Below are 13552 nucleotides of genomic sequence, written 5' to 3'. Positions count from 1 at the left end.
ATGGGCCTATCAAACGGATGACTATTAATAATTGTTCGTAATCGTTATGTAACTTACTTATAAAATACATCCACAGAAGACGACTAAAGCGAAAATATAGTACATACATTGTAAAGTCGAACAATAATATTAAATAATGTATGCAGAATCATCTGCACTGTAATAAAAGTTTAATTGTTTTTTTTACAGTTCGTTAAAATTTAATGTAAGCTTTAAAACTTCGACCAAAATGTAGGGGGACACTTAATTTTAGCGTAGTAACTGTGCATTGAGGATAATGTTTAATGTTCTATTGCCAATCATGATTTTATAAGTCGCTAAGCTAACGTAATCGCTAATTAATTTGAAATGCAAAAATACCTGCAGATAATTATGTGATTAGGCTTTGTAACATTTTCTTCAGTTTCGCCTTTTTAACGATGGGTTTAATTAAGAGTGTACATAAGTGAAACGGCAAATAATTATCAACAGTATGTGGAACGAAATTTCGCAGTCGTCGCCAGTCGGAGTTTAATTGTCGACCTGTGAGCACGTCAATTTGTTTTGTGATGGCGTCGGAGGAATATATTCTTAAATCGTGTAAAGATGACTAAAAAACGTTCCGCATGTACTTGAAAAAGAAAACATTTCAATGAATATACTATTATTATTACGAATATAATAATAAACACAACATTAAAAGGACGCATGTTGATTTTTTATGACAAATTATATTTCGTTCGGCTCGCGTCATTTGCACAATCGCCTAGTCACGATCTTTTTAGACCATGTCCCAGCTGAAATATAGCCTTAATGCAGATATTTTGGATATCTAATTTTATGGAAATCGAGTAAGACACGATCACCGATCTGCACTCTGTATCATACGTATATGACTTATGAGTTGTTACCTTACTTATGTACTACTGCAGTGATGGAAAGTATGATAAAAAGACCCTAACTTTGAAGAGAATCTTTTCAAATGATATTTTTAGAAATTGATAATAAAAAAATCTATGTGTGTACTGCGCGTTAGAAGTTATACTTCTTTGGCGTAACAAAAAAAAATAAGCCGTTACCTGAGTCTATTAATATTACAGTAGAGTAGTTTGATGAAAACGTACGCGATTCATCTGTGTCTCATATAGCACATGATAATTGTAATTTAATTATTGTATTGGACCAAAACTCATCGTTGCCATACATCGGTTATAATCGATTCAGAAGTCCCTATGATGAATTAATAAAAAATCAAATTTTATTGGCGTGTTCTTTCAAAATTACAGTCTTGCCAACGATGATATTGATATCTAGGGAATTATTTATAATTTTTAGATAACCAGCTCAATTCGATACATTTGATTTATGACGCAATTTAAAGATATTCACAGAAAAAAAACTATAACATAGCTACTGAACTTAATAATTAGGTGTTGTTTAAACTATTTAAAACAGAAATCTTTCAAATAAATACTTACTGTAATAATGGATTTTTGCTATTATTTATATGGGCACCATTAACGGGGCCCTTACAAATCGGGGGGCCTGGGCCATAGCCACTTAGCCTTATAATAATATATGTCATCCACCATGTTGATTAAAATATGCTTGCTTTGATTTATTGCTCGAGTGATATTTATGAAATACCTATATCCCGACAATATAATTTTGTGTTGGTTGGTGACTGTAGTTTTGTTTCTGTATGTAGGTATATTTCCTACACCATGCCCATATGCGAGTGAATTAATGAATTAGACATTTAGATTTACTTGGAAAACAATACATAAATAAATACATACTTGTCATATTAGAAGACGGTATCAGTAAATAGAATTCCTTTCAGTGGAAATCAAACCATATTGCTTTGATAGATTCCAGCTGTAGATGTCGTTGCGTCCACAGAACTATGTTATCTTTTTCCGAGATTTGAAATTGGAAAAGACAGAGAAAGTATGACGTAGGAAATTTAAGTTGCTCCAAGAGAAGAAAGATAAGGCCAAGGAAATCTTTCCTTTCATGAAGTTATCTGAAAGTTTTTCATTCACATCAAAACCTCTTTGGCCGATTAAGTTTCAACTCGATCCAATGCACTTTACTGCTCCCTGTATTTTGCCACTCTTAGTAACATACTATACCGTCGACCAATAAAATACTCTATCCAACATACGAGTTGAAAAATAAGATATTTTTCTCTGCATCTGTCATACATACTTAATATATTAGTGGCGAAGGGTGACTCTATGAAAGAGGTAGGCAGTGGAGATCAGAGAAAAAGAGCATATTTGTCAAGTATACTTACGGGAAATAAGACGATAATACGATATTAGGTACTACTGATGATTGATGAACATGTACACACTAATATCAACGTCACACTAAATCGATGAAATTTTAATATCTCACTGACGATATATAATTGAACGATGAATATAAATTATTATGTAATTTGTTATACCTACACGTAGCATACGCCCAAAAATATATCATTGGTAAATATAGCGGTATCAAGAGCTCAAAATTACAAACAACAAAGCAAAGAAATAATATAATTATGTTAGTCTATGGCTGAATTAACTGATGAATAATAATCACGAGATAAAATTATTATTTATTTTTTTAAATATTCTATCTTTATATGACGTGATTGAACCCATAGAAATTGTTTTTATTTAATTATCGCATTATTAATTATTATTTGAATAAAGCGGCAGTCATCGACACTAAATATATGCGGAAATTTTAGGCTTCGTTTTTTTAGATTATAGATTTGTATGAAAAAAACCAAACTACCCCGATGTCACGTGACACACAGTTTATACAAAAAGCACGTCAAAATCATCTCGAATGAATCGATATTAAATTTCAATACTCGCTAGACGCTGCTTGACACTTATTTTTTATTTATTCTAAATTCTGACGATAGATGGCTCTCCTTTTTATTTTTTTAATATTAATTAATTATTCTGACGATAGATTGGTTCCCCCACATTTTTTTATTTATTTAAAGTTAAATATTTTCTATCTATTTTTCTTAGAAGGTAGGCTTTAAATAACCGCCTACTATGTAGCCTTCGCCACTGTAACATATAGGTACGTAGATACTTATATACGAAAATTATTTGTATATTTTCTTTAGACATTCTAGGAAATTTTACAAATCATATCATTTTTAGATGTTTATGTATTTTTATTTTACATTATTTTGATATAAAATAAACATGACAGTATTACCAACGTATTATTCATTGACAATAATTGGTACTTACTCAATAAAAATAGAACGTACTGATCGATTATGGAGTACCTAACTAGTTAATAGCTACCTACCTATGTGTGAAAGTGTTTTAACTTTTTAATAATTTAGGTATTAGCAAAAAAAATAGCCATCCATCTTCTGAAATTTATATAGTACTATACCGAGAAAAAATTTATTATACATTTTTTGTAATGTGTATTTCAATCATGAATTTTCATTTAATTAAATAAGTGTTCTTGATCTCACGATATATATACCTACTTACCATTGATAACATTAAAAATATAAATATCTAGAAATATTTGAATTCTATGAATGTATTATATAACCTAACAATCAGGTTATAACAATTTTACTATTTATGTCAGTATGCTATGGCCCCCACAAGTGTGGGACTGACAGGGCTCTAGCCTGGGGGCCCGGGCGTGGCAAGTCGACCAGTTAAATGTGAAAAACACTCACCACAAATTTGCTATAGTAGTAAAAAATGTCGCCTGCGGCGCTATTTTCCTTAATGATTATCAACATTTCAAAATATGTGACTGTGCGATGTAATTTGATGTGGTATGGTGATTGATATAAATAAAAAATAATTCAGGCGTAGAATTTTATTTTATAATTATTTTATGTATGTTTCCTGACTTACAAAATGGCTTTTTATCCAATATGCCGAAAGGTTCCATATCACTTGGGTACCACAAAATGAGGACGCGATCATTGCTTCATAATATTATGCTGAGTGCCACCAACTCAATAAATCAACTGGATTTATTTAAAAATCGCTAAAAATGCACGGAATACTCATAACCCTGGGTTTCCGTGGAAACCACTTGGAGAACACTACTGTAGAAAATCACATTACCCTTAACCTTAGCGATAGGTAAGGGGCCCGCTTCAAGATGTGGGGGCCATGCAGTATGCCATAGTAAATATAACTAAAACATCATTTTTTCACTGCATTTTAAAAGTATGGTATGCGTTTTATTCTATAAATACCTAGTATACGTTTTTTTTATATAATGTATAATACATTAAATATCTACATTAATAATTGTTCAATGGTAAATTTCACAACGAAAAAATATTACGTAATAGCGTAAAACACAGTGAAATTTTTCGCTTCAGCCTTGACCTTTCCTGTCCAGTGGTATTTTAACTGTAATGATTTTTCCGAAAGACTGAGACATTGTTGAATTTATCAAGATTCAACTCTGTACCTACATGTATTTCGAAGATTGACACGACATCTCTGAAAAAAATGGCCCAATTGGTATTCTAACAGAGTATTTTCAGTCTTCAATTCGATGACAAGTTACGAGTATATTACACAACTTGAAACTTATTGTTACGGGTTATGTGAATGTATATAATAATCATAATTTATATAATATAATGCAACACTATGGCCACAGTAGGTAGGTACCAATACTTATTCGAAGAAACTGAAAATAAAAACTGAATATATGAAGAAGATATTATTAATGCATATAAAGAATTATTTTCAAAGATAATTTTAAGAATTGCTGTATATGGTACGTGCCTATCAGTGGCGAAGGGTGAAAGTAGGCTCTTAAGATCTGACATAATTAGTGCACACTAAACAGTCAAACGTATTTGTTTTCATTGAACTAAGAGTACAATGTGTGGATAGTGTTTGGTGTTTTTTTTATTCAATTATACCTGCCTAATCCAAGCAATAGTAGATAAAATATTTTCAAAAAATATTTTTTTATATATAAAATATTTTAAATTATGCTATTAAACCACGCATTTTTTAGATATTTTATAGATAGAAGAATATTTATTATCGATTATGGTTTGGTTTAGGCAGGGTGTCATTAATGTTAAAAAAACTAACCGACACCATCTGCAATATGTATTCATAATTCAACGAAAACAAATAAATATGATTGAAAACTATGCACTATTTTTGTCGAATCGCCTATAGCATATCTAAACTATTATTGTTTAGTTTAGGTAGGGTTTAATTGAATTTTAAAAATTAACCAGCATCATCTGCAAATTATATTCTTAGTTCAATGAAAACAAATAAGTATGACTGACAAAGTTAAGTGTGCACTATTTATGTCGAATCTTATCTGCCTACCTCCACCCCCCCCCCCCGCAACTGGTACCTACTATTATTATTAGTAATTGAAAAAAATAATATGACAATCAACATGAAACAAAACAAATAGGTGCCACTAATATTTTTAAAATTTACAGTCATTCGAACCTACTACCAATAGGAAAATACAGTATATGAAGATGACAAAATCAATATATGAAGACATCCTTAGATTGACGACATAACTAATTCAGAAGACAATACATGCAGTTGGACGATCGATAAAATTGAATGAAGCTCGAAGATCTATTAATTATATAAGAAAACTATGTTTTTATATAAGCGATCCGTAAAGTAGGTATACATACAACATAACAACGTGCTTCCCGCCCTAGAGGTGGTTAGTAGTTTCGGAATGTATAACCCATGTACACATTGAGAAAATATTGACAGCCACATAATAAATATTTTTATATTATATATAAATAACTATGTCCTTGCTTTTTCGCACATGGTTGTTGGGAGGGCTAGTTGCATTGATGTGTAGTTAATTATGTCCATCCATTTATATCTTTAATTTTCTTTATGGCCAGAATTAAATATTTTGAGTAGTGTTCTTGTGTTGTTTTATTGTTTAGTATTTTGTAAGGTTTTTGGAGGTAAATTTCATGGTTATGCTATCTACATAGAATCCTGAGAATCTATCGCTCCTTTTTTAGTATAGGGCAGTCGTTGATGACATGCCACACAGTTTGAGATGTGTAGCCGTCACATAGACGACAGTCATCGTCACTCAATTAAAATCGTTTTAGATAGGCTCGCACTCCCCCGTGGCCTATTAGTATAATATGTATGAGTTCGTGTGTTATTTATATGTCCCTGGCAAGAGTGATGGCAGAGTTTATGTTTGGAATAAATTTCTGCGTTATTGATCCTTTGGCGGATGTTGTGTTATAGGTATAATAAATATTTATATATATTATACCTATAAGTATATATTATAATTATAATCATTATTATGTTTTACCAAATATTGTTTAATTGGATTGTCACAGCTTAACTGTTATTGATTTTTCTGGCATTTAATAGTCCACTCGCGCCGAGTTACTATTTTTATTATGTTGTCAACTTGTGTATGTACCTACATTCTTTAACAGTGCAATGATGCTAATGGAAAATATATTGAAAGATATATTATCTCAGCTTTGACTGACATCCTTGATTTCCCCATAAAGTAGCCAAATCATTAACCATAACAGTATTAGATCATAACATTATCATGGTTTTGAAACTTAGTATTTGATGCGTACACTCAGGATTCACTGAACTACTAATTGTGTCAATAAATCCATCCCTGACGAACGAAGAATAAAATACAGACTCACGACGATCCGCCTGATACGAACTTTTCTTTCCATTAGCCCATGTGACTCGAAGGGGGGAGAGGTGATTGCTTTGAAAGCCTGGTCCTAGTTGGCAGATCAAACAGTAAAAGTGCAAGAGGAAGAACACTCGCATGCTAGCGTCGACAATCCACTTAGGTGAGTTCAGAGACAACTCAAAAATCGCGTGCAAAATAGAAACTGCATACATTATAAACAGAAATCCAGAAGTTTTTTTTAGATCAGATAATAATAATAAAGTTTATTTTTTATATACCAAACCGCTTTCGGAATTATTTATAAAGCGAAAACATGAGATCAATATTGAGATATTGTCTCTTCATTGTTCTTTCTCGCTTGATTCTTGTTAAAATTTAGTGACGCAGGTGTTTTAAAATTTGGATTTTTTTAATCATCCCTAAGAATACGCTAAGTTCATTAAAATTTCGCCACTAAGGCGAAATAAGACTCAACGCTTGTCTCGGGTATTATCAAAAATTCCTCTGACTTCATGGAACGTAACATTTTCATGAAATTGGCACTACTCAGAATTTATTTTATATTAGAAATTGTCATTCAACAAGAGAAATTATTTCTTTTTTACGACAAGTCAGTACCTCTGTAAATACTTTTTATTTATTTTTCTGTGGCGCTCCACCGTTAATTTCTATCATCGATATTTTCGGACAGTCCTTTCACAGTAATTATAAGACGTTTCGAGATAATGTGAATGCTTAATTTCGGTACTAGTCAAAGATGTCTCGTATTCTAAATAACAAATGCATGTAACAGTGGCGAAGATTCACATTCAAAGCAATTATCTAATCTTGACTCATAAAAATAATTTAAATAAAAAAACCTCCACCCATATAATGAAATCACAGCGTGAGAAACTAGCAACACTTTCAAATGATTGATTCTGTAATTATTGTAACCACTACTTTCTGGTATAAAATATCATTTCTATAATATAAAAAAAGTATATTTAAAATAAACATTACAATATGTTCCGTTTCTTCTGAAATTATCAAGTAAACTGAATGTGAGAGAGTTTCGTACGCTACTATATTGTATACCTACTACGGTTTTGTTATATATCTATCATATTGACTATACTGTGACTTTAAGTGTGTATTGCAATTTGTCATAATCGTTTACCTCGGCCATCCAACGGCCAGTATGTATTTTAATATGCAGTAATCTATTTTTTAACACTTGTTTAGTGAACAACGTGCGTAATTAAATTAGGGGTTGGATTCGTAACGGTTCAACAGAAATAAGTAGGCACTTGCGTATGCATAACTTACCCTTGAATATTACGATTATGTACTTTATTTTACGAGGGAGACAAGGCTAGAGGGTCTAATTTATTAGACTAGTCCCTAGGACTATCAAGTGGGGTTTACAATCAGGAGGTCATGAATTCCGGGATTAAAACTGCTGTAATCTCGGGATTCGGGATTAGTTTTTAATATTTTTGTTAGAAATGTCATATTTTAGCGAATTGAAGGACTATATTAGGTAAACTTGAAGAAAGTGGCAGTTTAGAATCTTTCTGATTACATAATGATAGAAAAAACCTTGACAGTTATTATATTTTACCACGTTTTTATTAGCTCGTATTCTTGTTTGTCCGGTACAGATTTTTTCTTCTGTGTCCAGTACATTTTTTTTCTTGTTTATCGAAGATTTGTATTGGACGATTGAAGATTTTTAACTAACTTCCCGACTAGCAAGACATTTGAAACTTTTAGAATATATCAAAACACGACGAAAATGCATTCTTTTAATACTTTTAGCCATTTTTAAGCAGAATTGAATTCATTTTCAGTTAATTCTGTTTTGTATGAAAAGTTATTATTGTCGGTTGCTAAGGGGGTCCTAGCAACTAAATTATTAATATATATTATGTGCGTTACTATGGAAATCAATATGAAATGTCAAAATGACATTTCAATGTTCTATAATTTATTCAGTATTTCTATCAAGTACAATAAAAAGTTTTTATTAATACATAGAACTGTCAAGTTTAAGTATATGATTCAACAGAAAATTTAAAAATATGGTATATAAAAAGTTCTTTTTATCTTGTATTTATTTTAATTATTATTGTGTTTTTAACAAAAAAGTTGATTCAAGCATAATACCAAGTATTTGTATATTTTATTGGGATTATGGATCAAAAACTTTGCTATAAATCTTTTTTCAACCTAAATTGTGAATGATTTTATGTTACATGATGTGCCAATATTTGGGTACAATGCTGAAAACCTTTTTTTAAAATACATGAAATTTTGTTTTCACGATTCTCGAGATTCAAAATTCTATCCGGTATTGTAATCTTGTACCTATCATGTTAATATTATGCTGATACAAGAAATACTTGTATCGGTGTTTCATTTGTATCTTCTATGTTGAATACTAATTTACTACAACAGTTACTTTGTGGAGATGTAAGTACTTAGATTGTTTATTTAATAAATTAACCATTTTACGCTATTAATTCATAGTACATATTGGTTTATTTAATACCTACGCTATCTATATAAATATTATATTCAGCTAATTAGCTATCCGATTACGTGCCTATCAAAAATATATGTTGTTTTTTCAATTTGTATTTGATTTAGTACCAATATCCAATTGTTCGAGATAATTGCTAACAACCGTTTCTCGTAAATACGACTGTTATGGTAATTTACTTTTACTAAATAAGTAATAAATTTCTATGGAAAAGTGCTACCTATACATATCGTTATACTAAATAATATGGCACGAATGTTGGCATATAAATTCGGGTTTGAACGTCGGGTCTGACCAATATAAGGCCTAAGTGGCTTACATCCATTTTATCGTAAAAACATTAATCTGTTAAAAAACGTCTTCGGGAGGTAGCCAATATCCATATCGGATTGTAGAGCCAATTCAAAAATAATGTAGGTATTTAAGTTTTTTTCTGAAAAAGTTCAATTTCGCAAGATTCTGTTACCAATTTTAATTTTTTTAAATACAGATAGTAAATTATATGGTTTGCGTGAGATATTTTTTTAATTAATTTTGTAAGACCCAATAGACAATTATTAAATTATGACAAAGAAAAATTAGTAAAACGAAGAAAGATCAACTCACCCTCTGCCGAAAGCGCCGCTCTAGCTCGCCTTAACTGCTCCCTCTGTAGTCGTTGGATCACCTGAAGCTGCCGCAAATGCTGAGGAGTGAATACAGCTCCACTTCCCTCACTCACCAATAACCCTGGTCCTTCGCGGGCAAAGAAACTCTGATCCCTGAATGTCCCATCTCTGTTAAAAAGACCAGAGTCTTTGTAACCCTCCGGAGGGCTCAAAGTAACTTGGTCAACAAAATCTGCAGGTGGAGCGCATCCTTGACCTTCGCATCCTCCTTCGCAGCACGCCAGTCGTACCATTTCGTGCTGGCTGCACGTGCAGACTCCTTCATCGCTTTCTTCGTCATATTGACACTCTTCTCGTATCAATATAATATAATCAGCTTCAAAAAACTCGTTATTGTTTTCATTAAATATCACTCTATTCTTCTTCCCTTTCGCTTTTGGTACTTTCTTGAGAAGTGACTTGAGATTGCCGAAGTCTTTATTATGGCGGCGGTCATTCTCGAGGGCTGGCTGGTCTCCACGCATGTTGGCTTTAGTATTAGCTTCCGTTTCCTCGTCTAAACCTGACTCCCAATCTTCGTCTGATTGTTCCAATAGCTCATCGTAGCACTCAAGGTGTTGATTGGAATCCCCTGCTGTTAAATCGTAGCCTGATACGTTAGACGCGTCAAACTGGCAACAGCTCGTTGAAAAGTGACTTGCGTTCAATTTGAAATATTCTTCGTTGGTTGCCCAACGCTCTTGTCTTTCAAACTCTTCTAACTCCTTCGATTCGACATCGCTGCACGTATCACTGTCTAACTCGTCCAATATACAACTTAGAACAGGATATTGTTTTTTGCAATTGCTGTCCAATTCGATAAATGGGTTTTCGAATGTGTCAGAAATTTCAGTATCACTCGTATTATCCTTATCACAACACTGGTTGGCTGTATTTACTTCGCTTACTATTTCAGGAAAGATTTTTTCATTTTCAAGATTACATTTAGTTTCAAAAAACTTTTCTAAAGTATTTTGGTTATTATTTTCTGGCGCTGATAAGGTAGTATCTTCAGTTAAGTAATCACTGTTTATAGTGTTGTTATCTTCGATAGGGTTTGACAAATTATTTTCATTAATGTCAAATAAGCTTACTTTTTTATGAGATTCTGGAGCTTTTAGATCGTTTTCAGTGTTTACACAGCTTATAAATTTTCCTTCTAGCCTTTTCAACCTAGCGCTAAACTCGAAGCAATTAAGACTTTTGCTACTGAGATATTCGAGCGAATCGTTATCGCTCACAGTATCTTCACGAGCTGTAGATGCGTTATGTTTATTGTCATACGATTCATCTAAGACTTTATCAAGCTTCTCAAACTGTTCTTCTTCGATAGTATCGAGTTGTGGACTTTCGTCAACTGATGACTCAATTACTTCACCACTTACATTGATATAGTTAACATTTGTCAGATGACATGAACAATTGCATTCACATTTTTTTCCCTCAGGAAAGATCTGATGAACAAAGTTTTTCTTTTTGACAGTTTTGGAAACTGCTGACAGCGAATTTTGTTCACTTTCTCTGAGATCGCCGGTCTCGTCGGCCGGGACCCTGCGCCCGACTAATCGCTTCCTGCGATGTTTTCGCCTTTCGCTATCGCACTTGTCAGCAGTGTCGTGCACGCAGATCTTCAAGTTGCCAAAGGTGAAAAGACCGCGGTCGAAATGCGGACTCACACTCGGTTCACTTTTACTCTCGCAGCAGTCGGGAGCGAAGTGAGTTCGGGATTCACGAGTCGCGCGTCCGAAAGCCGAGAGACGATGTCCCGGCGACGTCTGCCGACGGCGAGTGGCGGCAGGCGGGAGTCGACGCCGCGCCGCCCTTCCGATCGATGCGCCAAAGTAGTCGCGCGTGCGTGCACCCACGCCTTTTCCCGCGCGATTCGCCTTACCGTCCCCTTCAAAGTTTTCCCCCGCTGCCTCTTCCCTCTCGCCGGCGCCGCTGAAAACTTTTCCGCCGCGTGACAACTTTGAATCATCATAATCACCATCTGAAAAACTCTTTTCCGAGCCCTCCTGTTTATCACCACTCACCAACTTTTGTTCATTAGTTTTGATATTCCTACTGGAGACTTCGCTATTTTTGTTTTTACGTTTGACAGCGCACCCACAATTGAGCACGGTTATTTTCGGAGGATTGTCTCCCTGCGTAAGCCGTTTGAGTACGTCAACCAAATTAACTCCAAGGATGCTGAGAGAGAGATCGTCGTCTAACTGAAGAGTGCATGACGCGTCGTCGCTTTCAGGTTTGGCAATGCGTCGCTCACCTGTGCGATTCCCCTCCCCCTCGTCGGCAATCATTATGTCACTCATCTGTACTGGCGCATTCTCCGGAGTCCCGCGAACTTTACTCAGAGCCTTGTCGGCAATAAAAATATTTCTTTGATTGTTTTGGACATCGAGCGAGTCATTGTGCTCGGGCGATGCCCCATCAGCTTCTTTCGCAAATTCAACAAAACAGTTATTTGTGTTACTGCTAATTAGCATAGAAATTTGCTCTACAGAGCTTCGTATTTTAATATTATCAACATGACTTACGCTTTTCAATTCATCACCAGTGCTGTATTTACCTTCGTCGTCTTGGTTCTTGTAGATTATGACATCGCTTTTATCATCAAATTTTACTTCCACTTCATCAGAAATCATCAGATCCCTTTGACTATTTTCATTCTTCTCACCGTTGTCAGACTCAGCGCTCAACATTTTCACATCCTCATCCAAGTTACGTGCACCCTTGACGTCTATATTTTTAATAATGTTATTGTTATCCACAATGTCATTTTCCGAATTTTCAACATCAGAAATATCAACAAACATACTGTTATTGTGATTATTCAAACTTTTATGAATTACATCTGATGCAATACCATCATTTACGGTGTTTTTTTCATCACCATCGACATTTCTAGTCCAACTGTCAACATCGACATCAACTCCCGAATCAATAATCATAATTAAAGAAATTTTTAACACATTTTAAAAAATAACTTGGCGGTAACAATAATTACCTACCTACACAAACGCACACGTGTAACACTTATCGAACTACAAATTAGCCGATAATTTTACAAATCACTAAAAAAATCGATGAAAAACCGAAACGTAAAAAATCACTGTCACATTTTTTTGCAATTAATATTGTTTTTAAACGATGTTGTGACATTAGAATGACACTATCATTTCACATGATATTCATTTTTTATTTCACAATACTGTTAATTGAACCCGAAAATGCACTGATTATGGATTTTCGCCAACACAAACACAAAATTCGATTTGAAAGAAATATTTTATTATTCTCCGCGATGTCTTTTTGGACTTGAACGATAGCTTGCGCGACAATGCACGCCACATGCGTCAACAAGCGCGCGCATCTCCGACGGGAGTGCCAGCTGCCGGTGCTTGCGGACTTGCTGAGTGTTTCGCCGGCCCCTCTCTCGACTTTACCACGGGGAAGTGATGACCCCTTTGGTGTATGGCTCGCGCGAACCTGTTGTTAAAACCGAGACCTTCTGTCCGAGCTGGTTCTTGATTTTTTTTTTAACCAAACAATAACAATAATGTGGGCGCTCCTATACATTGTGGTTCCAGTATTAAATATAAATAAAAATCACTTTGAAATAATTTATTTAAAAAAATTAAGAGCGACAACGAATAAACTTAGTAAGTTGAGTTTTTTTTTTTCGTTATTGTTTTCT

The 13552-nt window shown here is 33.9% G+C and overlaps 1 protein-coding gene across 1 annotated transcript in view; it reads right to left on the bottom strand.

The window, feature by feature from the left end:
- Positions 1–13235, bottom strand: part of LOC147080005 (uncharacterized) — a 432855-nt gene extending 419620 nt beyond the window's left edge. The window contains exon 1 of the mRNA XM_085947533.1: positions 9815–13235. Within this exon, the coding sequence (XP_085803659.1) occupies positions 9815–12806 (2992 nt within the window). The 5' untranslated portion in view covers positions 12807–13235. The remainder of the gene's footprint in view (positions 1–9814) is intronic.
- Positions 13236–13552: the final 317 nt, after the last annotated feature.

Source organism: Rhyacophila brunnea, unplaced genomic scaffold (assembly GCF_057557595.1).
Source record: "Rhyacophila brunnea isolate RB1 unplaced genomic scaffold, BYU_Rbru_1.0 scaffold_1, whole genome shotgun sequence".
Classification (NCBI taxonomy): Eukaryota; Metazoa; Arthropoda; class Insecta; order Trichoptera; family Rhyacophilidae; genus Rhyacophila; species Rhyacophila brunnea.
The sequence above is the reverse complement of the archived record's forward strand: the minus strand, read 5'-3'. Positions and strand labels throughout refer to the sequence as shown.